The 22,688-nt window shown below is 35.9% G+C and overlaps 2 protein-coding genes across 2 annotated transcripts; one reads left to right on the forward strand and one right to left on the reverse strand.

The window, feature by feature from the left end:
* Positions 1 to 33: 33 nt before the first annotated feature.
* LOC122842191 (transmembrane protein 229b-like) lies at positions 34 to 5,908 on the reverse strand. Its single transcript, XM_044135834.1, has 2 exons — positions 5,858 to 5,908; positions 34 to 1,337 (listed from the first exon to the last, which is right to left on the reverse strand). The coding sequence occupies exons 1-2, from the start codon at positions 5,898 to 5,900 to the stop codon at positions 853 to 855; spliced, it is 528 nt and encodes a 175-aa protein (XP_043991769.1). The 5' UTR covers positions 5,901 to 5,908; the 3' UTR covers positions 34 to 852.
* A 4,171-nt stretch (positions 5,909 to 10,079) lies between these two features.
* Positions 10,080 to 21,685, forward strand: hcar1-3 (hydroxycarboxylic acid receptor 1-3). The gene is made up of 3 exons (XM_044135836.1): positions 10,080 to 10,189; positions 17,370 to 18,387; positions 19,707 to 21,685. Exons 1-2 carry the CDS (start codon positions 10,148 to 10,150, stop codon positions 18,375 to 18,377), a joined length of 1,050 nt encoding a protein of 349 aa, XP_043991771.1. The 5' UTR covers positions 10,080 to 10,147; the 3' UTR covers positions 18,378 to 18,387; positions 19,707 to 21,685.
* The last annotated feature ends 1,003 nt before the right edge of the window (positions 21,686 to 22,688 follow it).

Consider the following 22,688-nt stretch of genomic DNA (forward strand, 5'->3'; position numbering starts at 1 on the left):
GAACGAGAAAGATCCAAAAACACACGTTTCGATGTGCACCAGGAACAAAACCCTGAGTGAGATAGTTGCCAGGTTCTCATTTTCCAAATATTGTGCAAACTATCTCGATTTTTTTTTAAAGAAAATATTGAAAATTAACAACCGTGCAAATGTGTCCATTTTCTTCCAAGCGGCGTGCTGAGACACATTACCACCCTGGACAAAATCCAAACAGTTTTTTACTCCAGTAGGACCAGACGAGGCAGACAGAAGCAGAAAAATACAAAAAGGTTTTAATTCTGTTGTTTCTTCAAAAAAAAAAAAGAAAAAAGACAACAAATGTTACGTAGGTTTACTTTAGTTTAGAAATTAAATAAAAACAAAACAGCAACATGGAAGACAACATGGTAGAATACGTGTAATTTTAGGTTAAATACATAATTAACTCTATTATACTTCAGTTCACAACCAGGAACTGAGATTGCTTGATGTTTACTAAAAGTTGGGAGATTTTGGAAGGACATGGTTTAAGATTATCATAAAATCAGCCGTTTTTCAATGTTATCTTTAGTGTATTGTTAATTGGAGATTAAAAATCTCAACCTTTTTAATTATTAAATGTTAAAAATACAATATGATTGTGTTGTTTCTGCAAAAAAAAAAAATTACATAAAATGTTATGAAGGACATTGTTTAAGATAATCATGAAATTTGTCATTTTTTCATTGACAAATTCATTGAAGATTCAAAAAAATATTCAAATTTTAAATTATGACAGTGTTAAAAATACACTAACATTGTGTTCCAGCTAAAAATGACATTAAATGTCACGTGGGTGATTTTGTAAGGACATAACTTAATGTAACCATGAAATCAGCCGTTTTTCAATCTTATCCTTAGCGTATTCTTAATCACATGCTGCTCTGCTATAAATCCAGCAACAGCCCAGGCTGGGGCGTAATCCAGAGTCACCAGTCCTCGAAGATTGTAGCGATGGGCTGAGTAATCCCACGGACAGGCCCCCAGCAGGCTCAGCCCCACGCCCCAGCTGAACTCCCACATGTAAATGAATGAAGTGTAAACTACCAGCCTCACAGGGAGGGAGCGCCTCTGGGCCAGCAGCCGGGCCCTCAGGGCCTCCATGCAGAAGATTGCGGAGCCGTACATGGGCAGCGCCCAGATGCTGCTGTGTCCCGGCAGCCTCTGGTCTCGGGTGCTGCACCAGTCGTACACGGCGGTGAAGGCCACCTCGCAGAGGCAGCCGTGCAGAGCGTAAACGTAGAGACGAAACAAGGTTGAGAGAGGAGGAAGGGGGCCGAGGTTGTCAGGCTCTGCTGGGGATTCGTCTCCAACAGTCCCTGCAACACACACACACACACACACAAACTGAAACTAGTTCGTCTTGAAAGTCTATATGGAAAGTTTTATGTGATTTAATTTAGGACAGCTGTGAACTTTCAGTCACTTTTTAAATAGTAAATTGGAAAATGGACTGAGCTCAGAACAGGATAGAATATACTTTATTGCTCCCTAAGGGTTCATCCATTTTCTAATCACCCTTTGACCCTAATGGGGTTGGGAGGGTTGCTGGTGTCTATCTTCAGCTAACGTTCCAGGCGAGAAGCGGGGGGTTCACCCTGGACAGGTCGCCTGTCTGTCGCAGGGAAACACAGAGACAGACGGGACAAACAACCATTCACACACACACACACACACACACACACACACGCCCACACACACACACACACACACCTAGGGAGAACTTGGATAAACCAATTAACCTAACAGTCATGTTTTTGGACTGTGGAGAACCCGGAGAACCCACCATGCAAACTCCGTGCAGAAAGACTCCAGGCCGGGAATCGAACCCAGGACCTTCTTGCTGCAAGACAACAGCTGTACCAACTGCACCACTGTGCAGCCTCCTAAGGTTCAATTCAATTCAATTTATTGTTTGTCACTGTACACATTTACAATTAGATTAAAAGTCAGATCCAACAGTACAAACAATGTAGGAAATATATACAATATAAACATAAATATGGTGATATTTACAATATTAATCAGATAAATATATAATTCCCTTCTCACCCTCAGCAGGTGGTCTCTCGCTGGGGGTAAATTGAGAAGGTGGGGATAACCAGTATATAGGTGGACTGCTGGCTGTAGCAGAGACTGGCTGATGGGAAAGCTGCCATTTTGAACTGTGCTATGATGCTGGAGGCCCAATAAATCAGCTTTGATTGTTGTACAGTCAAGTTTGCAGATTTGTTTCCCTCCCACACCACACCTCAGTGTAACAATGTGCTTGACAAAAAAAAACAACAGGGTGGAATATGTAAAGCTTTTTAAAGTATTTCAGAACCTGTTAGGATCAGATCACTGCAAAAAATGTCCTTCAGCTTGACCTTGACTCTAGTTGAATAATGTAAACACATCAACCAGATTTTGGAATGAAGTTAAATGCTGAGAAATTACTCAAATGATTTAAATATATCTGCTACAAGTTGAGAAGAGGAGCCAGTCAGTGGATGTAAGTCAAGAACACAGAATTGTTTATTATTTATTTGTAAATATCATAAGTTATGAAATACTTAAAATGCAATCCTATTAGGCAATAGGTAAAAGTCATTAAAAATAAAGCTGCACCTAGACAGGATTGATGGGTTTTGAGGTCGCCTGAAGGGATTAAATCAGTTGACTGTGTTCTGCCAAGAAAAACGTTTGTGAATGGTATTTAGATCACCAGCCTGGGTGTTAGTTTGTGAAAGCTACATTTGATGAAACCAATATGTATGCAGTTTAGCAAATAGCTATTTCACACATAAAAATGTTAATCAAGTAACTGTGTATTTTATGCCTTTATATTTTTGTGTTTTTATTAAATAAAGCACCTTGAGATGCCTTGCTGCTGAAATGTGCCACACAAAAAAAAACAACCCTGATTTGATTTAAAGGTTGATCTTGATACTGAACTGATATCTCTGTACAGTTTCTCACAGCTGCAGGAAATACCCGGCCTCTGCTACTGTACATGTACGACAACGATCTACAGGATGCTGTAATTTCTCAAACATCAGGGACCACAGCTGAGTCACAGAGGAACGTTTTATCACTGCGAATCATCAAAACATTTTACACTGTAAAGCAGAAAATTAATTAATTCATGGGTTCATTCATTAGAGTTTGGCAAAAGAGTTTTTGAAAAGTTTGCCTAGATGAAAGATTGATGTGCATCTTCTCTGTTGATTTACTCTGGTGAGTGACTTTTTATTTGTAATTTCATGTAAAAAAGGTTTAATTCTTGAATTAGATTGATATAAAATGGAATTTTAATTTTATCTGGTTAAAGTCAGGTGGAATACATCACAGAAGTATTACTGTACTGCTATTAATAGGTGTTGACTTCTTAATTAAAGAGAAATCCCTCTATATTGCATGAAAAAAATATAAACATATAATAGTGTAAGGAGTAAATTTTACATCATAGTAGTCAACATTAGCTAAAGCGTAAGAGGATTTTTATCTGAAAGACTTTTACTTTAGCCTGAAGCTGTGCCCTCCTCCAGTTTCCACTGACTGAACTTATGAGAAGTTACAAAGTTTTTCAGACTCAATATGAAGATTTTCAGGTAAACCCATCAGGTGAACGTGCAGTCTGAACGAGCGAGTAGCCTGACGCAAACACACTGCAGCTTTTCTCTGACGTCTGGACCGGGATGACTGATGGGTGCTCGTAAAAACTGCAGTTTCACTCCCAACCCTGGTCTGCTGAGTCATATTTTAATATAAGGTTATGGTAAAAAGAAAATACAGCTGCTTTTTCAGTTAGTGGGACAACCTAAACTTTCCTATTTTACAGATTGACGTCATTTATTGGAACTAAGTTAACTAATGGTGACCAAACATCTTGGCATAAAGGCCACAAAATTGTTCATATTTAATTCTGAATTATAATAACAAAAACTAATATTTTTTTATTTATTTTTACTTATTAAATAAGCAACAAATATTAAATATTTACAATATTTTAGTAAAATAAGTAAAGCAGAAAAATTTGTGTAGACAAGCGTTGCATGAATCAGGTTTACCTGATTTAAAAAGAAAAACAGCAAGTTATATTTTAAAATTGTGAATTTTTCTATATCTTTTTTAGGAACAGGAACAAAATTTTAATCACTTTAATTTACCAACTTAATTAAATAGGCGTTCTCAAATGTCATGAGGACAGAACATTATGAGGAAATATTGAAGCAACGTCTAAAGATGCTAGCCAGGAAGTAAAAACAAAAGGTTTTACAATGGCTGTAAAAAACATGTTCTTGCCTGGTCTTGGCAAGACAGGCCCACAGAATGATGCAGCCACCGCTTTACCTAACTGTTACTGTGATTTCTTTTTTTTTTTTTTTTTTAGCTTGAAAGCCATTTCATGGGTTCTATTCCAAACATTCAGCTTATAATTACAAACAAATAGCTCATTATTTGTCTCCAATTAGCAAATTTCCATTAAAGTGGTTTATTATGCTTTCTTGATCAGGTTAGAATAGGTTTATGGCCTATACAAAACAGGTTTATTACATTTTCATTTGCACAAAATGATTCTAAGATGATGAGATTTCAGTCGGCTCAGTTCTGCCCATGAGCTGTTTTAGGACCTTTGATCACTTTAAATCAAAATAAACTGCTGCTAGCCGCGCCCCCAAACTCAACATTCACACTCGCAAATGAAAACGGCTGCAAACAGATGCCCAATTATACAACTCTACATCTTTGAAAAGCAGAGTGGAGCCTCCTGCACAACCAACAAGAATGCTGCAAGTGGTTTCAGAACAAGTAAACCTACAAAAAAATCCCATTAGATTTTCCAGCAGCCATTGTACAGTGAATACAGCAGTAAAACCAGCTGACCAAATGTGCTGGAACTCAGCTTGTGTTGCTAGGTGACGAGCGGACCTCTGTTGGGGTTGCTAGGTAACAGGACTTTTCCCGTCGAATATCCCTTAATATTTAGGACGTTTTTAAAACTGCTATTTTTCTGGACACCAAAAACATTGACTTATTGCCAAAAAAGCTTCCTTAATGGGTATGGCCAATTCCTTCTTAAGAAAACTTGATAAATTGGTCAAAAGGATAAAATAATTATTCACGATTACAAGATAGATATTTGAAGGAGAAGTCATGGTCATTCTGCCAAGCCAAAAAATAATCCCAACCTCTACGCAAAGTGGTGGCTGCATCTTTCCACGGGTCTGACTTGCTGTTAGTGGATGGAGCAATGAATAAAAAACTGAATAGTCACTTGCCAATGCTTACAAATCGGTGCAACTTGTTTAAAGATTTAACTAAATATATGTACACCATTTTTGTTTTTAATAAAGTAGTTTGTCATCTATTCACTCCATCCTGGAAGAGCAATGACTCATTTTGAGGGTATGTAGTGACAAATATAACTACCTTACTGAAACCTTTCTCTGTTATCGTGAGAAAAATGAAGGTGTGTAACAAATTACACTCTGAAACATGATAAGGTTTTATTAATATCGTTTTTGCTGCACTTTGTTCCATGCATAATGCTCCTCCTTTGTTTTCCGCTTACAGGACACACCTCTAATGTGGATTAACAAGCTAATAGTCCTGTTTAGCAAATTAAAGACACGGCTAATCTTCAACAAGCCTTCACTCTGTGCGAATAAACTCTTTAGATGATCAACACAACGACACGTACAAGTGTGTATTACTTCTGATCAATTTAAACATTAGTAATAAAGTCGCATAATTGAGATCAATTCAAGTGAAAATAAGGTGAGGAATTTTATTTGAGGCTTGAAATTTCAGTTTGTGAAGCTAATTAAATGCAATTAAAAGTAATAACTCTCACCTCGACCACTTCTCCCTCCCACTGCGACTTTTCTGCCCTTCATCCCTGGCCGGTGTATAGATCTGTGCGCCTTTATAATCCCTCTGCTTCCCTTTGTGTGTGCACGTGCGCATGAGAGTGGATTCTAGGCTAAACATTAAGCCGCTCCATGTTATCAGACACTGATGTCTCTGTGGCCGGGTCCAGTTATGAAGAGAGGAGGAGAAACCCGGGCCAACCTGAGGAGGAAAAACTGCATGGAGGGCACATTAACGTTAATATTGATCCCTTGACGGCTGCATGAATGCTCGCTTTTAGCTATGGAGGAAGAGTGTAAACACGTTTATTGATGGGTTTCTCAAAGGCAAACTTGGCAGTGTCTGCATCACGAAAAAGTTCTGTTTAATTCAGCATCTCTAGAGGGGTTATCAGTGAGCTGCAGCAGAGGGGAGTGTCAGAGAAACTGGTGTAATAAATAGATCAGTTTGAATGTGAACTAGCTGATGTTTTAGATGTTGAATAAAGTGCCAGTTTTCTTTAGTTTGTCTGGTCATCTTGACATTAAATTCACTTATCTGAAGCAATAGAAAACATGCTTATCGATGTATGTCATTCAGAGAACATGCAGTCATAATGCAAGGTCGGAGTTTCTGTAAACATAATATAAAAAAAACGTTCCTTATTTTATTAAATGTGTTCTAATTAAACTTGTTGACGTCCTATATTCCAACACATTCTCACTCCCAACTCGTCATAAATTGATTCTTGAGCGACGCATCAGGTAACCCCTTCGCGTCAATAATTCACAAGAAGGGTTTTCTCATTGAATGCTGTACCGCTACCTAAGTGTCCAAAAACTGATGATCTAGGAACGAAGATGAGTCTATTCTATTTTTTAACACCTCTGTGACTCTATCATGGCTAATTAAATGTGTTAAGTACAGATACAGCTGCACCTTATTGGCTACAAGAGGCTAATGTAGCTAGCATCCCGCGTATTTCTTCCAGCAAAAATAGAAATGTTACAAACGTGTCTAAATGTCTTCAACCATTTGCGACACAGTCCTACTACCATTTAGTCCTAAAACTGCCGTCAGCAACTTTATAACGTAACACTTTGGAGTTATTTTTTTGTTTGTTTTATAGTACATTTGACAGATTCAGGTTTCTACTCACCGGGTGCAAGTGTCGCATGCGATGACGTCAGCTTCTTCTTCTTGGATTTTTTGGGCGGGTGGGATCCATTCTTATTTTTATTTCAGTCAAAAATATTGAAAATGTTTACAGATCCGTTTTAAAAATTTATATTCTGCCATATTGTATAATCTAATAAAATTAAATCATTCATTTATTGAATGATTTAGAGTTGTATTTGAAACGTAATCAATTGCAAATTCATTGACGGAATCTGACTTGGTGTTGTGTTTTTATTGTTGATTCTATGTTGCATTGTATTTTTGTGTTTGATTTGATGTAAAGCACTTTGAAATGCTTTGCTGCTGAAATGTGCTATACAAATAAAGTTTGATTTGATTTGATTTATTAATAAAAATATTATTTTATTGATTAAACATGATCATTTTATTATCCAAATTAATTGTATCCATTTATTTATTTAATAAATAAATTGTTTTACTAACTAAAAAATTAAGTAATTAATTTAATTATTAATCATTAAACAATAATTAAATAAGGGTTAGTTACTTAATTGATATATTAAATATTGACAAAATTTTAAATATATTGTCAATTAAATTATTTAGATAAAAATTCAATAATTTTTATTTATTCAGTTAATAAATAATTAATAATAATTTTACTATTTATTTAAAATTAAATAGCTAAATTTTATTTAATTAAATTATTGTTTTTGAGAGAATGAAACAAGGCGTTTTTCTCTCATATTTACCTGATGACATTAAATAAAAATTATTGTACTATAAATTGTACAAAATACATTAAATGATTGAAAACTAACTCAAAGTGCAAAAAACGCAACATTCAACAAAAATTAAACTTAAATATAGAAGCTGTGTGCAAATAAGTAAGTACAATAATTTGCGGACTAGTGATTCCCGCCAGGAGGATTATGGAGTGCAGATGACGGCAAATTATGCCGGCTTGTGTAGGGAAAAAGCACCATTTTGAAAGGGTAATAAACAGATTCATAAACACGAAAATGGAGCGTATCAATTCTCTGATTTCAGTATGTTTTAGTTATATAACTTACAATATAGTTCCAATTAATTAGAGTTTTTCTCCATTAATTACCGTTTTCTCAATTTCAGTTGTTTGTTTTGTTTAGCTATAATAACCTTAGTATAGACAATGGATGAACATTTTTTGACATAAACTGTATTCTTTCTCCCTATAATCACATTATTTACTTCCATGTCTAAATATATCACAAGGGAAGTTAGTTATCTCTACGAAAGCAGCCAATAGACAAACACGCCATAAAAGCAACAGTATGGTTCTGCTAGCACAGTTCAGGTCTCATGCTGCCCACAAAGTGGCCATAAATTCCCTCAGAACAGATGTTACTCCTGGTGGTGCCAGTTTCGGGTCTTGTGTGTTTATTCTGCGAATACAGTCATAAAATCGAGTTGTAGACCTGTGGATCAGAGTCCAGTGATTCTAGCAAACACACCTCTAGGCCGGTGGGCGGGGCTTAACACACAGTCAGGAAGTCAGTGACCATACAGTTATCAAGGTTCTGTTGTGAGAAGCCCTGTTGTAGAGATTACTTAGGGAAATTCAAGATTTATAACCTTTACAGCGTTGCTTAGTTCTGCTGCATGCAAGAACCAACAGGTGATAAATATTGGTGAGATTTGAGTTGCAGCCTTTTCATTTTAGTGCAATAAAAAATGTGATAATTCAGAGAGGAACTGACTCAGCGATTAGGAAAAATGGGAAGTAATGTTTGCTTTGAATTACGGTAAAAAAGGGCCAACAATGTCAACGTTTTTTTTTTTTTTTAAAAAAAGGGATCCTGGTCTTTACCAGGTTCTATACAAATGTACATACCCTTCTATGTATAAAATCACCAACCAGATCCCTCAGTAAATAAAGGTGAAATCATGCTGTAACACTAAAGACACAACTAAGCATGATATAACATATGATTTCAGCATAAACATCTCAGGTTTATGCTGAAATTGTTCAAGGTGATGCTTGAACTCCTTGCAGTAGCTCTGTTTCCATTAACCATAACATTGCGCAATTACAAAAGTACAAAAATTATTTTTGATTAATGGAAATACGTCAAAGAAACAGCTTTGGAGCTGGAATAATGAAGTTTTTCACACTTTTCTTCTTTTGCGGCATATGAGTCACGTAATCAGCAACCAAACGTTACTACTGCTGGAAACCAGCGAAGAAGAGATCAGGAAGTAGTGAAAGGATGGTGGTTTGTTTTTGGGTTTTTTCGGACAATGTACAATGTACTGGTTCACAGAATCCCATAGCTCATAAAAAGTTGTGGATCATTCCAACGTGTTGAATCAGTCGCTCTTCTGTAAAAGCGCCGAATATAATTTTCCATAAATGCCGCATACGTAGCCGTTTTTCAGTCCAACGGCTGAATACGACGCTAACGGCTCCTCTGACGTTAGCCATGAGCGAATATATTTAATGTAACTGTTTATTTACATTCGTCGCTGCCGTGATTTATAATGACTTCCGCGTGAACAAGCTTATTTACGTGTGATTTTGATTTAATTTGTTATTTAATGTAAACGCCGCGTAACTGTTTATTTACATTCGTCGCTGCCGTGATTTATAATGACTTCCGCGTGAACAAGCTTATTTACGTGTGATTTTGATTTAATTTGTTATTTAATGTAAACGCCGCAATGGCGAAATGGTGCTTTTTCAACATGAGCAGAGTATCGACCACGACTAGCGCGTATTTGTAACGCAGTTTATGACCACGAGTTCCCGAAGTCAAATGAGACGAGCTGCTTGGCAGATACCAAAAACTGGGTCATTTATTTGCAAATCCATAAAGAGAACAGCTGAAAGAAAAGAAAATAAGTTATTGCAGTGGACCAGGGTCCCAAGAAAGCAGGAAAAAATGCAAAAATAAAAAAGATTTAATCTCATTTTGTAGTCACAAATTTTAAAGATATTTTTTACTATAGAATTTAATCTGCTTTTCAATCGTTAATTTAATCTGCTATAAAATATTATTAAAAATGTAAAAATTATTTGAAATTCTCATCTTTCTGGTTAGCTGCCAGTTACATTTATCAAGCTGCTTTGCTGCTGAAGCTGCATAGCAAGAGTGAAATTAACAAGTTTTCAACAATGAAAAGACCAACGGAAACGTTCAGCAGCCAAGAAGTGAAGGTAACTGCTGTTGGAGTTTAGTCCAACTAAAATCAGGAGAAGAGATGCAGCATTTAAGTTAAACAAACATAATATTAAGGACTTGTGAATAAAAGTGAGGAAAAAACATAAAAAATTTGATGTTACTTGACACATGGTCATAAAGTCAGTCATGGTGTGTACTTAGCTTTTCAGAAACAGTTTTCCATTTTCACTTTCACAACAGTAAACTCAAAGCAGAATCTTTTCTGCGTTCTTAATCATAGATAAAAATTATTTTGACACCTGGCGAAGTACCTAAAAATATCAACACAGTGTATTTTTTTTTCCTTTCTTGATTTCCGTATAAATCTTGAAATATCAGTGGGTCATGAGTAATTCTCGTGCTAAAATTTGTGGCCAAATGTTTTCTCTGGAAACATCTTTGCTAAAATCATGTTTTGACAAGCCCTCATACAACCTGCTTCTTTTTTGAAGAGTTGTCACACTATTCACAGTAGTGCACTTTCACTCTCGCCACGCGCTTCACTGTCTTCAACTGAACGCATTACTGCTGGTGAGTACAAAAAACTTTATGTTTTTACCCAGTTTTTATGGATGCATGTGGTTTTTTCTGTAGTTTGAAGTAGATGTGTTGCATTCATTTCATAGAAGACAATAAATACAAGAGGAAAAGCTGAATTAAAGTGAACTCTAAAATATTCGGCAGAAAAATAGATGAAGATGTTGATACACTGCAAAATCTTACCAAGTATTTTTGATCTACTGTCTTAGTAAACTTGAATTAAGATTAAACTAAGTTAAAAGCAACTTTTAAGCTAGAAATATGAGGTTGTTTTAAGTCAGTACGTCCTTAATTTGAATAAAAAGGTTATAGTTATAAGTGAAGTAATGATTAAAGACATTTGAACTTATAATAGGAAAAAATGTTGTGTTCCACTGACAAATTATTTCTCTTATAACTAATAATTTTTATCAATATTAAGGAATTGTTGACTTAAAATAAGCTGGTGTTTATTGATGAAGAGTTCCTTGTAAGTTGTTTTTGTCTTATTTCAAAAGTACTAAGATATTTGCACTTGAAACTAAATCAAAAGTACTTGGTAAGATTTTGTGTTTTTGCAGCAAACATGCAGGAAATTGCTATTTTTCCCTCATGATACTTGTTTTATAATCTGTTGTGCAACTTATAAAAGCACTTTTCTCATAAAACATAAATTATAATTAGCAATATTCAGATTAATAAAGCTGAGTTTGGTTTTTACTTGCACTGTTATGCACTGAAATAGTTTTAATGTAACGTCAATGTGCAGTTAAAGCCTTTCTGCATGATCTTACAGGAATTTCTCGTGCAAACACAATAATCTTCTAACTTTACCCATATAATGACTCAATTTTAAATGTTTTTAATTGCATTTAAAGTTAATGAACCATAAATATTTATAAAGAAGTTGTTAACAAAACTCTGGCACAGCAGAATTTTATGTAAACAAAGACTGCAGTTCTGGGCATGCCCTCTCTGATTCGGGTTTTCCCTTTTCCATCGGTGCAAATATTTCCTCATAGCTGTCTGTTTTTTTAAATCCCACTTCCTAAAGCATAAATTAACACAAATGCCTGCAGTTCACCTTATTTTACTTGCATAACATATTTCTGAACTAATAAATGTTGCCTCGTCTCTGTACGGTAGTACCCATAAAATACACTGCAAAACTATAAAATCTTACCAATTTTTTTATTGCAAATATTGTTCACACTGGAAATAAAAGAAAACTAACTTTTAACTTATAATATGGAGAAAAAAGCAGATTATTTCACTTATAACTAATGCTTTTTTTTAAAAATAAATTTTAAGATATTATTGACTTAAAACAAGCTCCCATATCTTGCTGTAAAGTTACTTGTAAGTTAGTTTTGTTTTATTTTAAGTGAACTAAGTTGTTTGCACAAGAAAGTAGACCAAAAACTTGATAAGATTTTGTGTTTTTGCAGTGTAGATTCATCATAAAGCCACCAGAGTGAAAAAATATTGGGATCTTTACAGATTACTGTATTTTGGAAAGAACCTGAGTAGATATGAAAAGCTGATTTTAAATTATAATTTTATTGCCTGAAAGAGGAAAGACATCTAAGCTACCCGGTGATTAATCACATTGTTTTTTTATTCAGTTTCACTGATTTCAGCTTCACTTACTTAAACAGAACCTGTCTGACAACATGAAGTAGGCCAATATCCATAAACAGAGAAAGCTGGAGAAAGTGGTGAACCTTCCCAGAAATGGTCAATTCACCAAAATCACTTCAAGACCTTATCAACACAGGAACCCAGAGCAGCAGCCATAGTTCTGCAGGTCCAACTTTCTTCAGTGAATTTTCACAATTCAACAACAGAAAAATAGAAATTGGGTAAAAATGGCCTCCAAGGCAGAAACTTCTGATGACCAAGAAAACATTTCATGTTGAAAAACATTGACGATTATCAAGACTGCTGAAAATTATTCTGTAAACTGATGAGATAAAAGTGGAAGTTTTGGAAACAACATTAAAGCTGCAGTAACGTAACTTTTATATAAACAAATTTTTTATACACATTTGTTGAAACTGTCATGGTGTTATGACAGTTGGATGTGAGACAGAAAAATTGGAGGTCCTCTGCCTCCTCCTTGTACTAACTAGAAACGACCAATTAGAGCCAGGAGGCGGGTCTTAGCGCTGTCAATCACCTTCCTGCAGCTAGCAGAGCCTGTAGCTAGTGCTAAAGCTAGTTAGCATGACCACAATAACGATTCATAAATGGTTTTCCTGTAAAATTAAATAATTTCTCTGCCATTAGTACATTTATCAGCCCATACATGATGTTGATGGACAGCGCTAAGACCCGCCTCCTGGCTTTGATTGGTCGGTTTTGGTTGGGAGCGCCGCATAAATCTATGCCATTAGTCTTCCATAGATTCATGAACTGTGTTGTTGTTGTTTTTTCTTGTAAGATTGTAAGACATTGGTGTCCAAAGTGAAGTACGGAGGCCATTTGTGGCCATGTCAGTAATTTGGTAAGGCCCACCTAGTGCAATTCAAAAATTATACAGATTTGATGGTTGATGCAAATGGAGACTATTTTATATGTAATCAGGATACAATTATATCCAAATTGATTTTCATACAATGATGTTGTGGAAAGAAAATATTACCAAGCATTTTCCACTTCAATGGAAAATGTAAAGTTTGGCACAAAGGATTTCTCTTTTTATAATGAAGCTTTTATAATCAGTAGAATCACGTTTATCTGGAGATTTTTACAGAGAAGCTGACCCAAATCAGCTTTTGTTTAATTTATTAAATCTGGTTAAATGTAGCTATCGTTTTGAAAGAAAGTGACCCAAATCCTGTTTAATAAACAAGAATAAAGTTGATTAATTGAGCTCCCAAAAAAGTAGATGCCTTTGCTTTAACACAGCAAAATCCGTTTTAAGTTTCGGATTTGCAATAACTAATTTCCCTTTCCTACAAAATATGTACGATATTTATTTATTTTTTTACATTTTCTTGTATTTTGGCCCCCATGACAGAAAGTTTGAACTCCCTTGCTTTGATACGTTTCGTGTTCGGCTGTGTATTTGCCGCCATCTTGGCTCTGGTTTTGTTTTTTCTCAGTTATCTTTGTGGTTGTCTGACTCCTGTCTCGCTCTGAGTCACTATCTACTTCAGTGTCTGTGCTAACAGCTCTTCCTTTCACTCCATTTTCCTCCTTTTCTGTGTACGTGTTTATGGGCATGTCTGGTTTCTGGAAATAGTTTTGGTGTTTTGTTTAGACTTTTGGCATCTGCAGCCCTTTGTTTTGCTTCACTTACTTAAACAGTGAAGCAAAACAAAGCAAAATGTGAAGCAAAATGTAATAAAGAAGATTAATAATTAATCTTCTTTATTAGAAAATTAATAAAGAAGATTAAGCATTAATTTTATTACATTTGTCTCCTTTGAAGAGAAACAATAAATATAGAAATATTATTAGCACCTGCAGGCTGTTACTGTTTATACTGTTATGAAAATGATTACACACTAGCGTAAGCTGCTGCTCCAACTAATATCTTACATTTGACTCTAGAGCACATTGGCTGTGAAACAAGCCCAAATCATTAACCGTGCACCACCGTGCTTTGAGAGTTTATGAGGTTTTTGAGCTGATGTGTTGTTTTTGTGTTCACTTTTTTTCTAGTGAAGATCCTTAAACAAGCCAGACATTTTCTTTTTTCTAATTTTCATGTCATAAACTTTAAATTTAATCTGGATCTTGTGTAATCGGAGAAGAAGCTGTTTGGTTTTTATCCAATTTCTTTCAGCATCAGTCAGTCTGAGCACTTTTGGGAAAATTGGCCATTGGCTAAAAATGTTCTCTACTTATAAATAATCTTTTCAACTTTCTGAGTTTAGTGCTGACATCTGTGTTTTTTGTTGTTGTGTCAACATATACATTTGTGCTTGCTTTTAGTGTTGGTTACACTTAAGCAGAGGTGGATGCCAAAAATAAAAAAAAGAAACTATTCAAGAGTAAAAAAAACTGGAAAAAGTATACCGAATAACCAATTAAAATGTTAATAATTGAATATTTAAAAATTACATCATCAAGTGTTATAAAATTTTGTGGACACTTGGGTATTTCTAATGACCAAAATGAAAATAATTCATATAAGTAACATAATTAGAATTTAAACAAAATATTTTTTTCCAAATCTGTTTATTTCAATAAAAAAAAAAACAAATAAGTGTGTTTGCTGAAATTTTGGTTAAAACAGTCTGGTTCAGCATTTAGTGAAGTTACTCACAGCTGGCAGAGTAGCGATACTTCAAGTAAAATTAAAAAGTGAAGCATAGCAAAAATACTCCTAAAAGTACATTTAAAAAAATGTATTCAAGTAAACTCTGCATTCATGATGGTCAAATAAATCAAATTCAGTTAAAAAAAAACTTTATTAATCCTTAAATGAAATTAAATATTATCAAGACTCATTGGGTTTCTTGGATGGCTGTGGGCAGGAATGATCTCCTGTAGCAGTCAGTATAACAGCAATTCTGAAGAAGCCTCTGATTGAAGACACTCTGTTGTAATTATTTTTTATTTTATGAAGAATTCTTATTTGCACCATCATCTCCAAAATATTCCCCAGAACAGAACGAGCTCTCTACAGAGGTTGTTGAGAAAAACCACATTTTCCTCAACGATCTGTTGCACTGAAATTTCCCCACAATAAAGGACAATGAAATATGTTTCTATTATAGTCTCATACCTTGGCTGTAATAAGAGGCTAATAATAAGAACTACTGTTGGCTTTCTATTATCTTAAACTTTTTTCTAAACATACTCTAGATCAGTGGTTCCCAAATCAACTGGGCACACACATCGTTCAACCAGACATAAACCTTTGCACATATTTTGTTTTCAAACGCCACTGAAATTTATTTCACACTTCAGGTTGCAACAAAACACACTGCAAACCATCTTTACAGTGAAACACTTTTGTGTAACTGTTTTTTGTTTTTTTCATTCATCCATACCTCTTCCCGCGTTCCTCCTGCAATGGCATGGCACCCCCCCTAGGGGGCGCGCCCCACACTTTGGAAACCACTACTCTCAATGGCTGAATGTTAAGATTAGATCCAAAAAAGGTTGTTTCACTCTTCTTAGTGCCTTAAAATTGAAACCAGGTGGAGAAAATAAAAACGCCAACCATTGTAAATAAAAATGCTTCATTTTGTTTTTGTTGACACAATGAATCAGCAAAAAAAAAAAAAACCTAGAAAAACAGGTAGAAAGCACATAAAAGGGGAACTGAATATCAGGTGGCATTTATGAAAGGTCTCACCATGGTCTCACATGGTAGAAACAAACAATGGAACCAGTTCTAGTTCTGTAAAACAAAACATGAACTAAAGAATCTCCATAAAAGTAGAAATCAGAAATCCAGGTATGGTTGAGAAATCCTGATCGGAACCAAGCCGTGTCGGATCATCTTACCTAGCTTTCAGCTGTCACAGTGAGTGTTCATCCTCTGCCCACTTTGACCGATCACAGATGAACTGATTTAGGTCATAGTTTCTTTCATAGAGCAACAGACAATATTAGGGTTCATACAAATAAATTCATAATGTTTGTAGCATGTAATGTGCGTTCATTCACATCAGCTATGTTTGGTGCGCTTTAACCAAACTTCACTTTGTTTGCCTAGAAAGTCCGGTTCGTTTGGGGAGGTGTGAATGCGGAATCAAACTCTAATATGGACCAAAAATGCGAACTCTGGTTTGTCTAAAAACCTCAGTCTTGGTTCAATTCAAGTGAACTCTGGTGCAGTTTGAATGCATATGTGAACACCAAGTGGACGAGAAACTGCTCCAAAAGCAGTTAGTGGACTACAGTGCAGGGCATTCTGGGTAAACACAAGCAAACGCACAAGTCTATTGCTAGAGAATGAGCATTTTTTTTCTTTTTTTTACCAAAGACGAACAAAAAAAAATCCTTCAATCACTAAAATCTGATACCACTTCATTTTTGTTTACATTTTGTAAAGAAGGATGTTCACCCAGTGTCTTCTTCAGAGGTTTTTATGTTGTTTCCTTCAGTGGTCCTTGGAGCAGTGCCACCATAGGCAAGGAGGGGAACTGTTTTTTCAAACGATTTGGTTGGTTTGACACAGTGCAGAGAAAATTCAAACTGCAGCAGATGAAAATGCAACAAATGTTGCAATTTATCTCCTCAATTGGTCCAAATCTACCGGACAATCTGGTGTGAAACACTTACGCATCTCTTCTAAATGCCTTTGCCAACCCTTTCTATGTCTTTGTGTCAAGTTGTTTCTTTGCTACATCATTCACCCATTTACATGTTTGTATATGAGTTTATTGTGTAGTGTTTTGTCATTCCTAAAATAATCTGAACCCTTCCACACTGTTTCCAATATAACAGGACTGCCCAAAGTCGGTCCTGGAGGGCCGGCATCCTGCATGTTTTAGTTCTCTCCCTGATTTAACGCACCTGGATCAAATGATGGCTCCTTAGAAGGCCTAAGAAGAACGTTGACATGTTGAAAAGGTTGTTGATAGTACCAGTGATAAGACTAAAATGTGCAGGATGCCGGCACTCGAGGACTGACTTTGGGCACCCCTACAATATAATAATACTCTAATCAGTTTTTATTCTTTTCCTTGGCAGTGTCAACCCACTTGTGGACATACTTGCTCAGCGAGTGGAAAGATCCAAAGACACTCTGCCAGAATGAATTCAGGAGGAAATATGACCTGCCGTCTTGGGAACAGTGAAGTTGCGAACGTGTTGGTGATAATTTTCCTGACTATCGAGACTCTGGTGGGACTGCCAGGCAGCATCCTGGCGCTGTGGATCTTCTGTCGCCGTATGAGGTTCTGGAAATCCCACGTCACCTTCCTCTTCAACCTCTGTCTGGCCGACTTCCTGCTCTTCCTCAGCGTGCCCTTCCGCATCGACACCCACTTCCGAGGCGACGACTGGCAGTTTGGGTCGGTTTGGTGCCGCATTAACCTGTACATGCTGTCCGTCAATCGATCTGCCAGCATTTCGTTCATGACGGCCGTGGCAATCGACCGCTACCTGAAGGTGGTCCATCCGCATCACCCCATCAGTCGACTGACCTCCACTCTGGCACACAAGCTGTCAGCGCTGATATGGCTCATTGTGATTTTGTATCGTATTCCGTTGTTGACGATCGACCTCCTCCATCCGGTGGGAAAGAAGAAAATGTGTCGCAGCTTCCACTCCTATGAAGTCCTCCCTACGGCAATAAAAATGCACTATGTAGCCTACATCCTAGAGTTCTTCCTGCCTTTGTTTTTACTCATTTTCTGCTCTGTGAAGATCGCCTGCCAACTACGAAGGGTTCAAATGGAGAAAGCGAGAGCGCAGCGCGCCATCCGAGCTGTAATGGTCATCAATATGGTGTTCATCCTCTGCTTCATGCCAGGCGTCATCACAGGCCTGGTGGGGCACTACATAAAGATGTTCCACCCAGAAGAATGTGAAACCTACAAGTTATGGATCAATCTCTTCATGGTGAGCATTGGCTTCACCTACCTCAACAGCGCCTTGGACCCCGTCATCTATTTCTTCTCCAGCTCTGTTTTTCATGACATTCTGAAGAACTCCTTCAAATGCAAGAGAAATATCAGCGAAGACAGCACCTTATAACCGCTGACAGGTAAAGACGATAACAATCGAGGTTTTGTTTGATTGAAAAGAGCGGAAACCGATTTTTACATGCAATAAATCAGACTAAACTTCCTCTGTTTTTCTGTCAGGTTTATAAAAATTATTGTATTTGTATTTGAGATAGTGCTTCAGTGTTTCCACATAATACTGATTATTTTCCAATTATGAAAAAACTTGGTTTTGAAAAAAGATATTGATACTGGGATGAGATGATTTATTTGTTTACTTTGTAAAACAGAAATGGAAACACTTTTTTTCCATCACACGAGTCGCATGACCAACAACTGGATTTTACTACTGACAGAAACAACAAAGAAGAAAAAGACAGGAAATAGTTGGAGGATCATGGTGCTGCCTGTTTGTATTGAGTTATTAAATGGACAATCTTATTCACGTGTGATTTTAGTTGTTTCTTTTTTGACATTAGTGGAATATTGACACTTTTTGTGCACATTTGTAATGGGAACACACCTTTTAACAATATCTATCATATGAAGTGGACCAGTTCCTCCTGCAGCACTTCATGTTATGCATGTATGCCACAATTAGCATGGCTTGCTGAATTCCTTCTTTTTGTGCTAAATGTAAAGTTGGTCATTATGGACAAACAAAAATCAATTTCAGAGTCACGAGACAAAAGAAAGAATCTAAAAAGTAAGGTTTCGTCCCTGAGCGCATTTCCGATCTGACTTTTATCATGCTTTAGACTCATTTTTAGTCTCGATTCACTGTCATTTAGGACACTGACTAGCTTTAGCCAGAACCTTCAAAGGGCCTTTTGCTTTTTTGTTGTATGATGTATCCGCACATCTTTTACCAAAGCGTATCCTATGACTATAGCATATCTCAAAGACAGAGAACAATTTCATTCAAGAATGGTGAGAAGAGAAACTTGGCACCTTCATGCATCTGATGAACCCGTCGTCCACTGTTCTCTTCCTGAGACCCTGACCAGTTTTCCCCATGATGTCATAGAAAGAAACAAACTGTTGCCGTCTTAAAATATACCCACAATTATACCCCCAGATTACTCAGATGTTGTGGCTCAACAAAAATCTGGAGCCTTACAAAACAATTACATCATCAGACTTGTTAAGAGGCAGTGTTGCCCAACGTCTGACCTTAAAAAATGTTTCCCTGTCATTATTGTCACAAGCCCAAACTGGCCTAAACCAGGAAATGTGTTGCTTGATTTCATTTCAGACAAAGAGGGAAAAGTATATTTCTTTGTGCAGACAATAGGTTTTAACGTTAAGTGTTTCTAAAGAGAAAATACTCATTTACTGATTTCCTCATTTCTTTCCACAGCCATATTCCACGGAAACAACAGATTTCTTCTTCTTCGTGGGATTTCAGATCTACATGCAGCATGGATACCTAAGAGCCACTTTTACTCACAACTTACCCATAAAAAATACTTAATTTAACATGGCAGAACAGAACAAATCCAGCAGATTTCTACCAGACCAGACCAGAACTTTTTCTTTAGTGCTGATGTTTTACAGTGCGTCATTGATTGGTGTCTTCCAAGCGTCTCAATGCACTATAAAACATATTAGTTGTTGTAATTCTCGGGAAGAATGTTATCAGCAGTACAGACTGCTGATAAACTGTTGATGATCTTGTAATAGTACAATGCATAAAATCTGCATTTACTTTTGTAATTAGTGGTATTTTAGTAAAAGCATAGCTGGTATTTTTAAGGTGGAATGATGAGTAGTTGGTAGGTAACAACTTTTACCTGCTAAGACGGGATGAATTAAAAGTAGTTCTGATTGTTCTGGTGTGCTAATTTAGCAGAGTATATATTTATGAATTTCCCACCTTTTTGCTGGACAATTTCTTCAACAAAACTATTAATGCTGAGAATCTCTGTTGCTAATTCTAAGGAGAAATTCTCAGAAAACCATTCAATATTGTTTTATTTTTACTCTGTATTTGTAAAAGTTCAAACTTTAGTCTGATGCTTGATTTTCCTGAAGATTTGACGTATTTTTCTAAATAACCAAATTATTTGTTTCTACATATTTTGAAGCGAGTGACTTACTGTCAACATATTTTAATAAGAAATTAACCAATAAAAATGACGGCTGATCCACAAAAGAACATTTGCTGAAGTTTAAAAAACTGCAGAACTAAGACGGTTTGTGTCACAGCTTGTCACACTGTGTTAATAAACTAAAAGATGTTGATCTCAATGCTGCAATTTTTATAATACATGATTTGCTTTTCCCTTGAAAGTTTCCACATAAATTTGATGAGACATGCAATTCAAGGAAATGTTGCTAAAGGGAGACCAACTCCGAGACACCTTTTAAAATGAAACAACTTTTATAATTTTAAGCTAAAATTTTATTTTTCTAAATTTTTAACCCACTGACACATTTGGATAAGACAATTATTTCATAAATGTTTATACTTCTAAACAGGAAGGCCATAATAGTTTAATCACCTTACCTCTTTTTTCAATTGAAACACATGCTAAGCTACATGTGCTAATAAACTTGTTAACTTCTCACCATATTTGACCAGAGAACTGTCTAATACAATAGTAATTACATATATAACAATAGAAGTATATTAAGATTTCTGCATTCCCTATTTTTTTATCGCTAGATTTCTAGTTTGTGTAAAGAGCTAATTGTTACAGGAGACATGCTAACACTGTCTTTAATGTAAATAACCATAAAAATATTATTAAAATAACTGCATAAAGCAAGCATGACTGTGGTTTAAATATCTATCAAGCAGTGTACAGATGAACCACAATGAAAACTTTTCTGAAAATTGAGGAGTTTTTGTCTTATTAAGATCATTAAAAACTACAGTGACGGTGCGGTGCCTCCATCCTGGTTGTCGGAACAATCTGATCTTATTTCTCTGTATCCAAGGGTATTAAAAGAGTTGTTTATCGCAGGTGATATTCTGACTACTCAGTAACTACAAGTCTTCTTTATATGGCCTGTCAAAAATTAAAAATACAACAAAGATCCTACAAACATGACCAGAGTAGCAAAGCTACATGCTAGCTTTTCATTGGCTAATGCTAGCTAGACTTTTTTCCAGTTGCTTTTCTTTTCCTTTAGTTTTTCTACTTCTGTTTGTTAAATAGTTTACTGTACTATTTTAGTTGACTGAAATTTGTGGAACAATTTTTTAAAATGTCTTCAATCTCAAATAAAACTAATATATTTTCAGAGAGTATCACATTACAGAAATATGACAAAGTATTAGGACCATACAAATAATAATAAAAATTAAATTACAAGAATAAAGTCATAAAATTACTAAAATAAACTTGTACAAGAAAAGGCAGCAACAGTACATTAAATGAATGTCAGCATTAGAACAAAATTAGCAGTTTCACTGTTAATGATGAGAATCACAGTATAAACATTTAAACCTCTATTATTTTTTTTTGTATTTACTTTAGTAGAAGAGTAGTATATCTTTACTTGTCTTATAGAATGCTAATATCAGTCTGAACAGTAGTGATTTACATAAATTTTCACTTTATCTTACAAAGCCTGTCAACCATCTTGGTGGATTTCTAGATCTCTGACTTCTTCTAAGTGCAGCAGCAGATTCATTAATATTTTCTGGCAGTGCAAAGGTATCAAATACATTATCGCTATTTTGTTCTGAACCAGCCAAGGTTTGTTTTGGGAAGTGTGCAAGTTTTGAAGCATTCCACTTGCGTCTGTAAGCTTAGTAAGAAAGTGTTTTGCCCAAGTTTCTTCATCACAGTCCGTGGTTCTGTAAATCTTGAAGATCCTTTGGAAACGTGCTCTGGTCTGCGGACACGAACAGTGTCACCCACTTTGACTGTTGGTACTTTAGCTCTCATTTTCTTGTCTGTGTATTCTTTCATTTTATTTTGCTTTTGTTTCACCCTCTTTTGTATTTGGGTATGTGTTTTGCATTTTAGTTCTACTGGGAGTATGTTTAACTTTGTGCGCATCTTTCTGTTTCTCAGTAGCTCAAATGGGGTTACTCGTGTGGTTGCATGAGGAGTAGCTCGGTAACTGTGCAGGAATTCTGTTACAGCGTCTTTCCATGAGCTGTGACTTCTTTCAGATGTCTGTATGCAGTCCTTAAGTACTCTGTTAAATCTTTCCACAGCACCATTTGCTTTAGGGTAGTATACACTGGACCTTAAGTGCTGTATCTCTCTCTCTCTCAGAAAATTACTAAATGCATGAGAAGTAAACTGACAACCGTTATCTGAGACAAGGTACATCGGATTACCTTCTCTACTGAACACAGTGGCTAAAAAGCGAATGACGACAT

The sequence above is a fragment of the Gambusia affinis genome, linkage group LG13 (assembly GCF_019740435.1).
Source record: "Gambusia affinis linkage group LG13, SWU_Gaff_1.0, whole genome shotgun sequence".
In the NCBI taxonomy this organism is placed as follows: Eukaryota; Metazoa; Chordata; class Actinopteri; order Cyprinodontiformes; family Poeciliidae; genus Gambusia; species Gambusia affinis.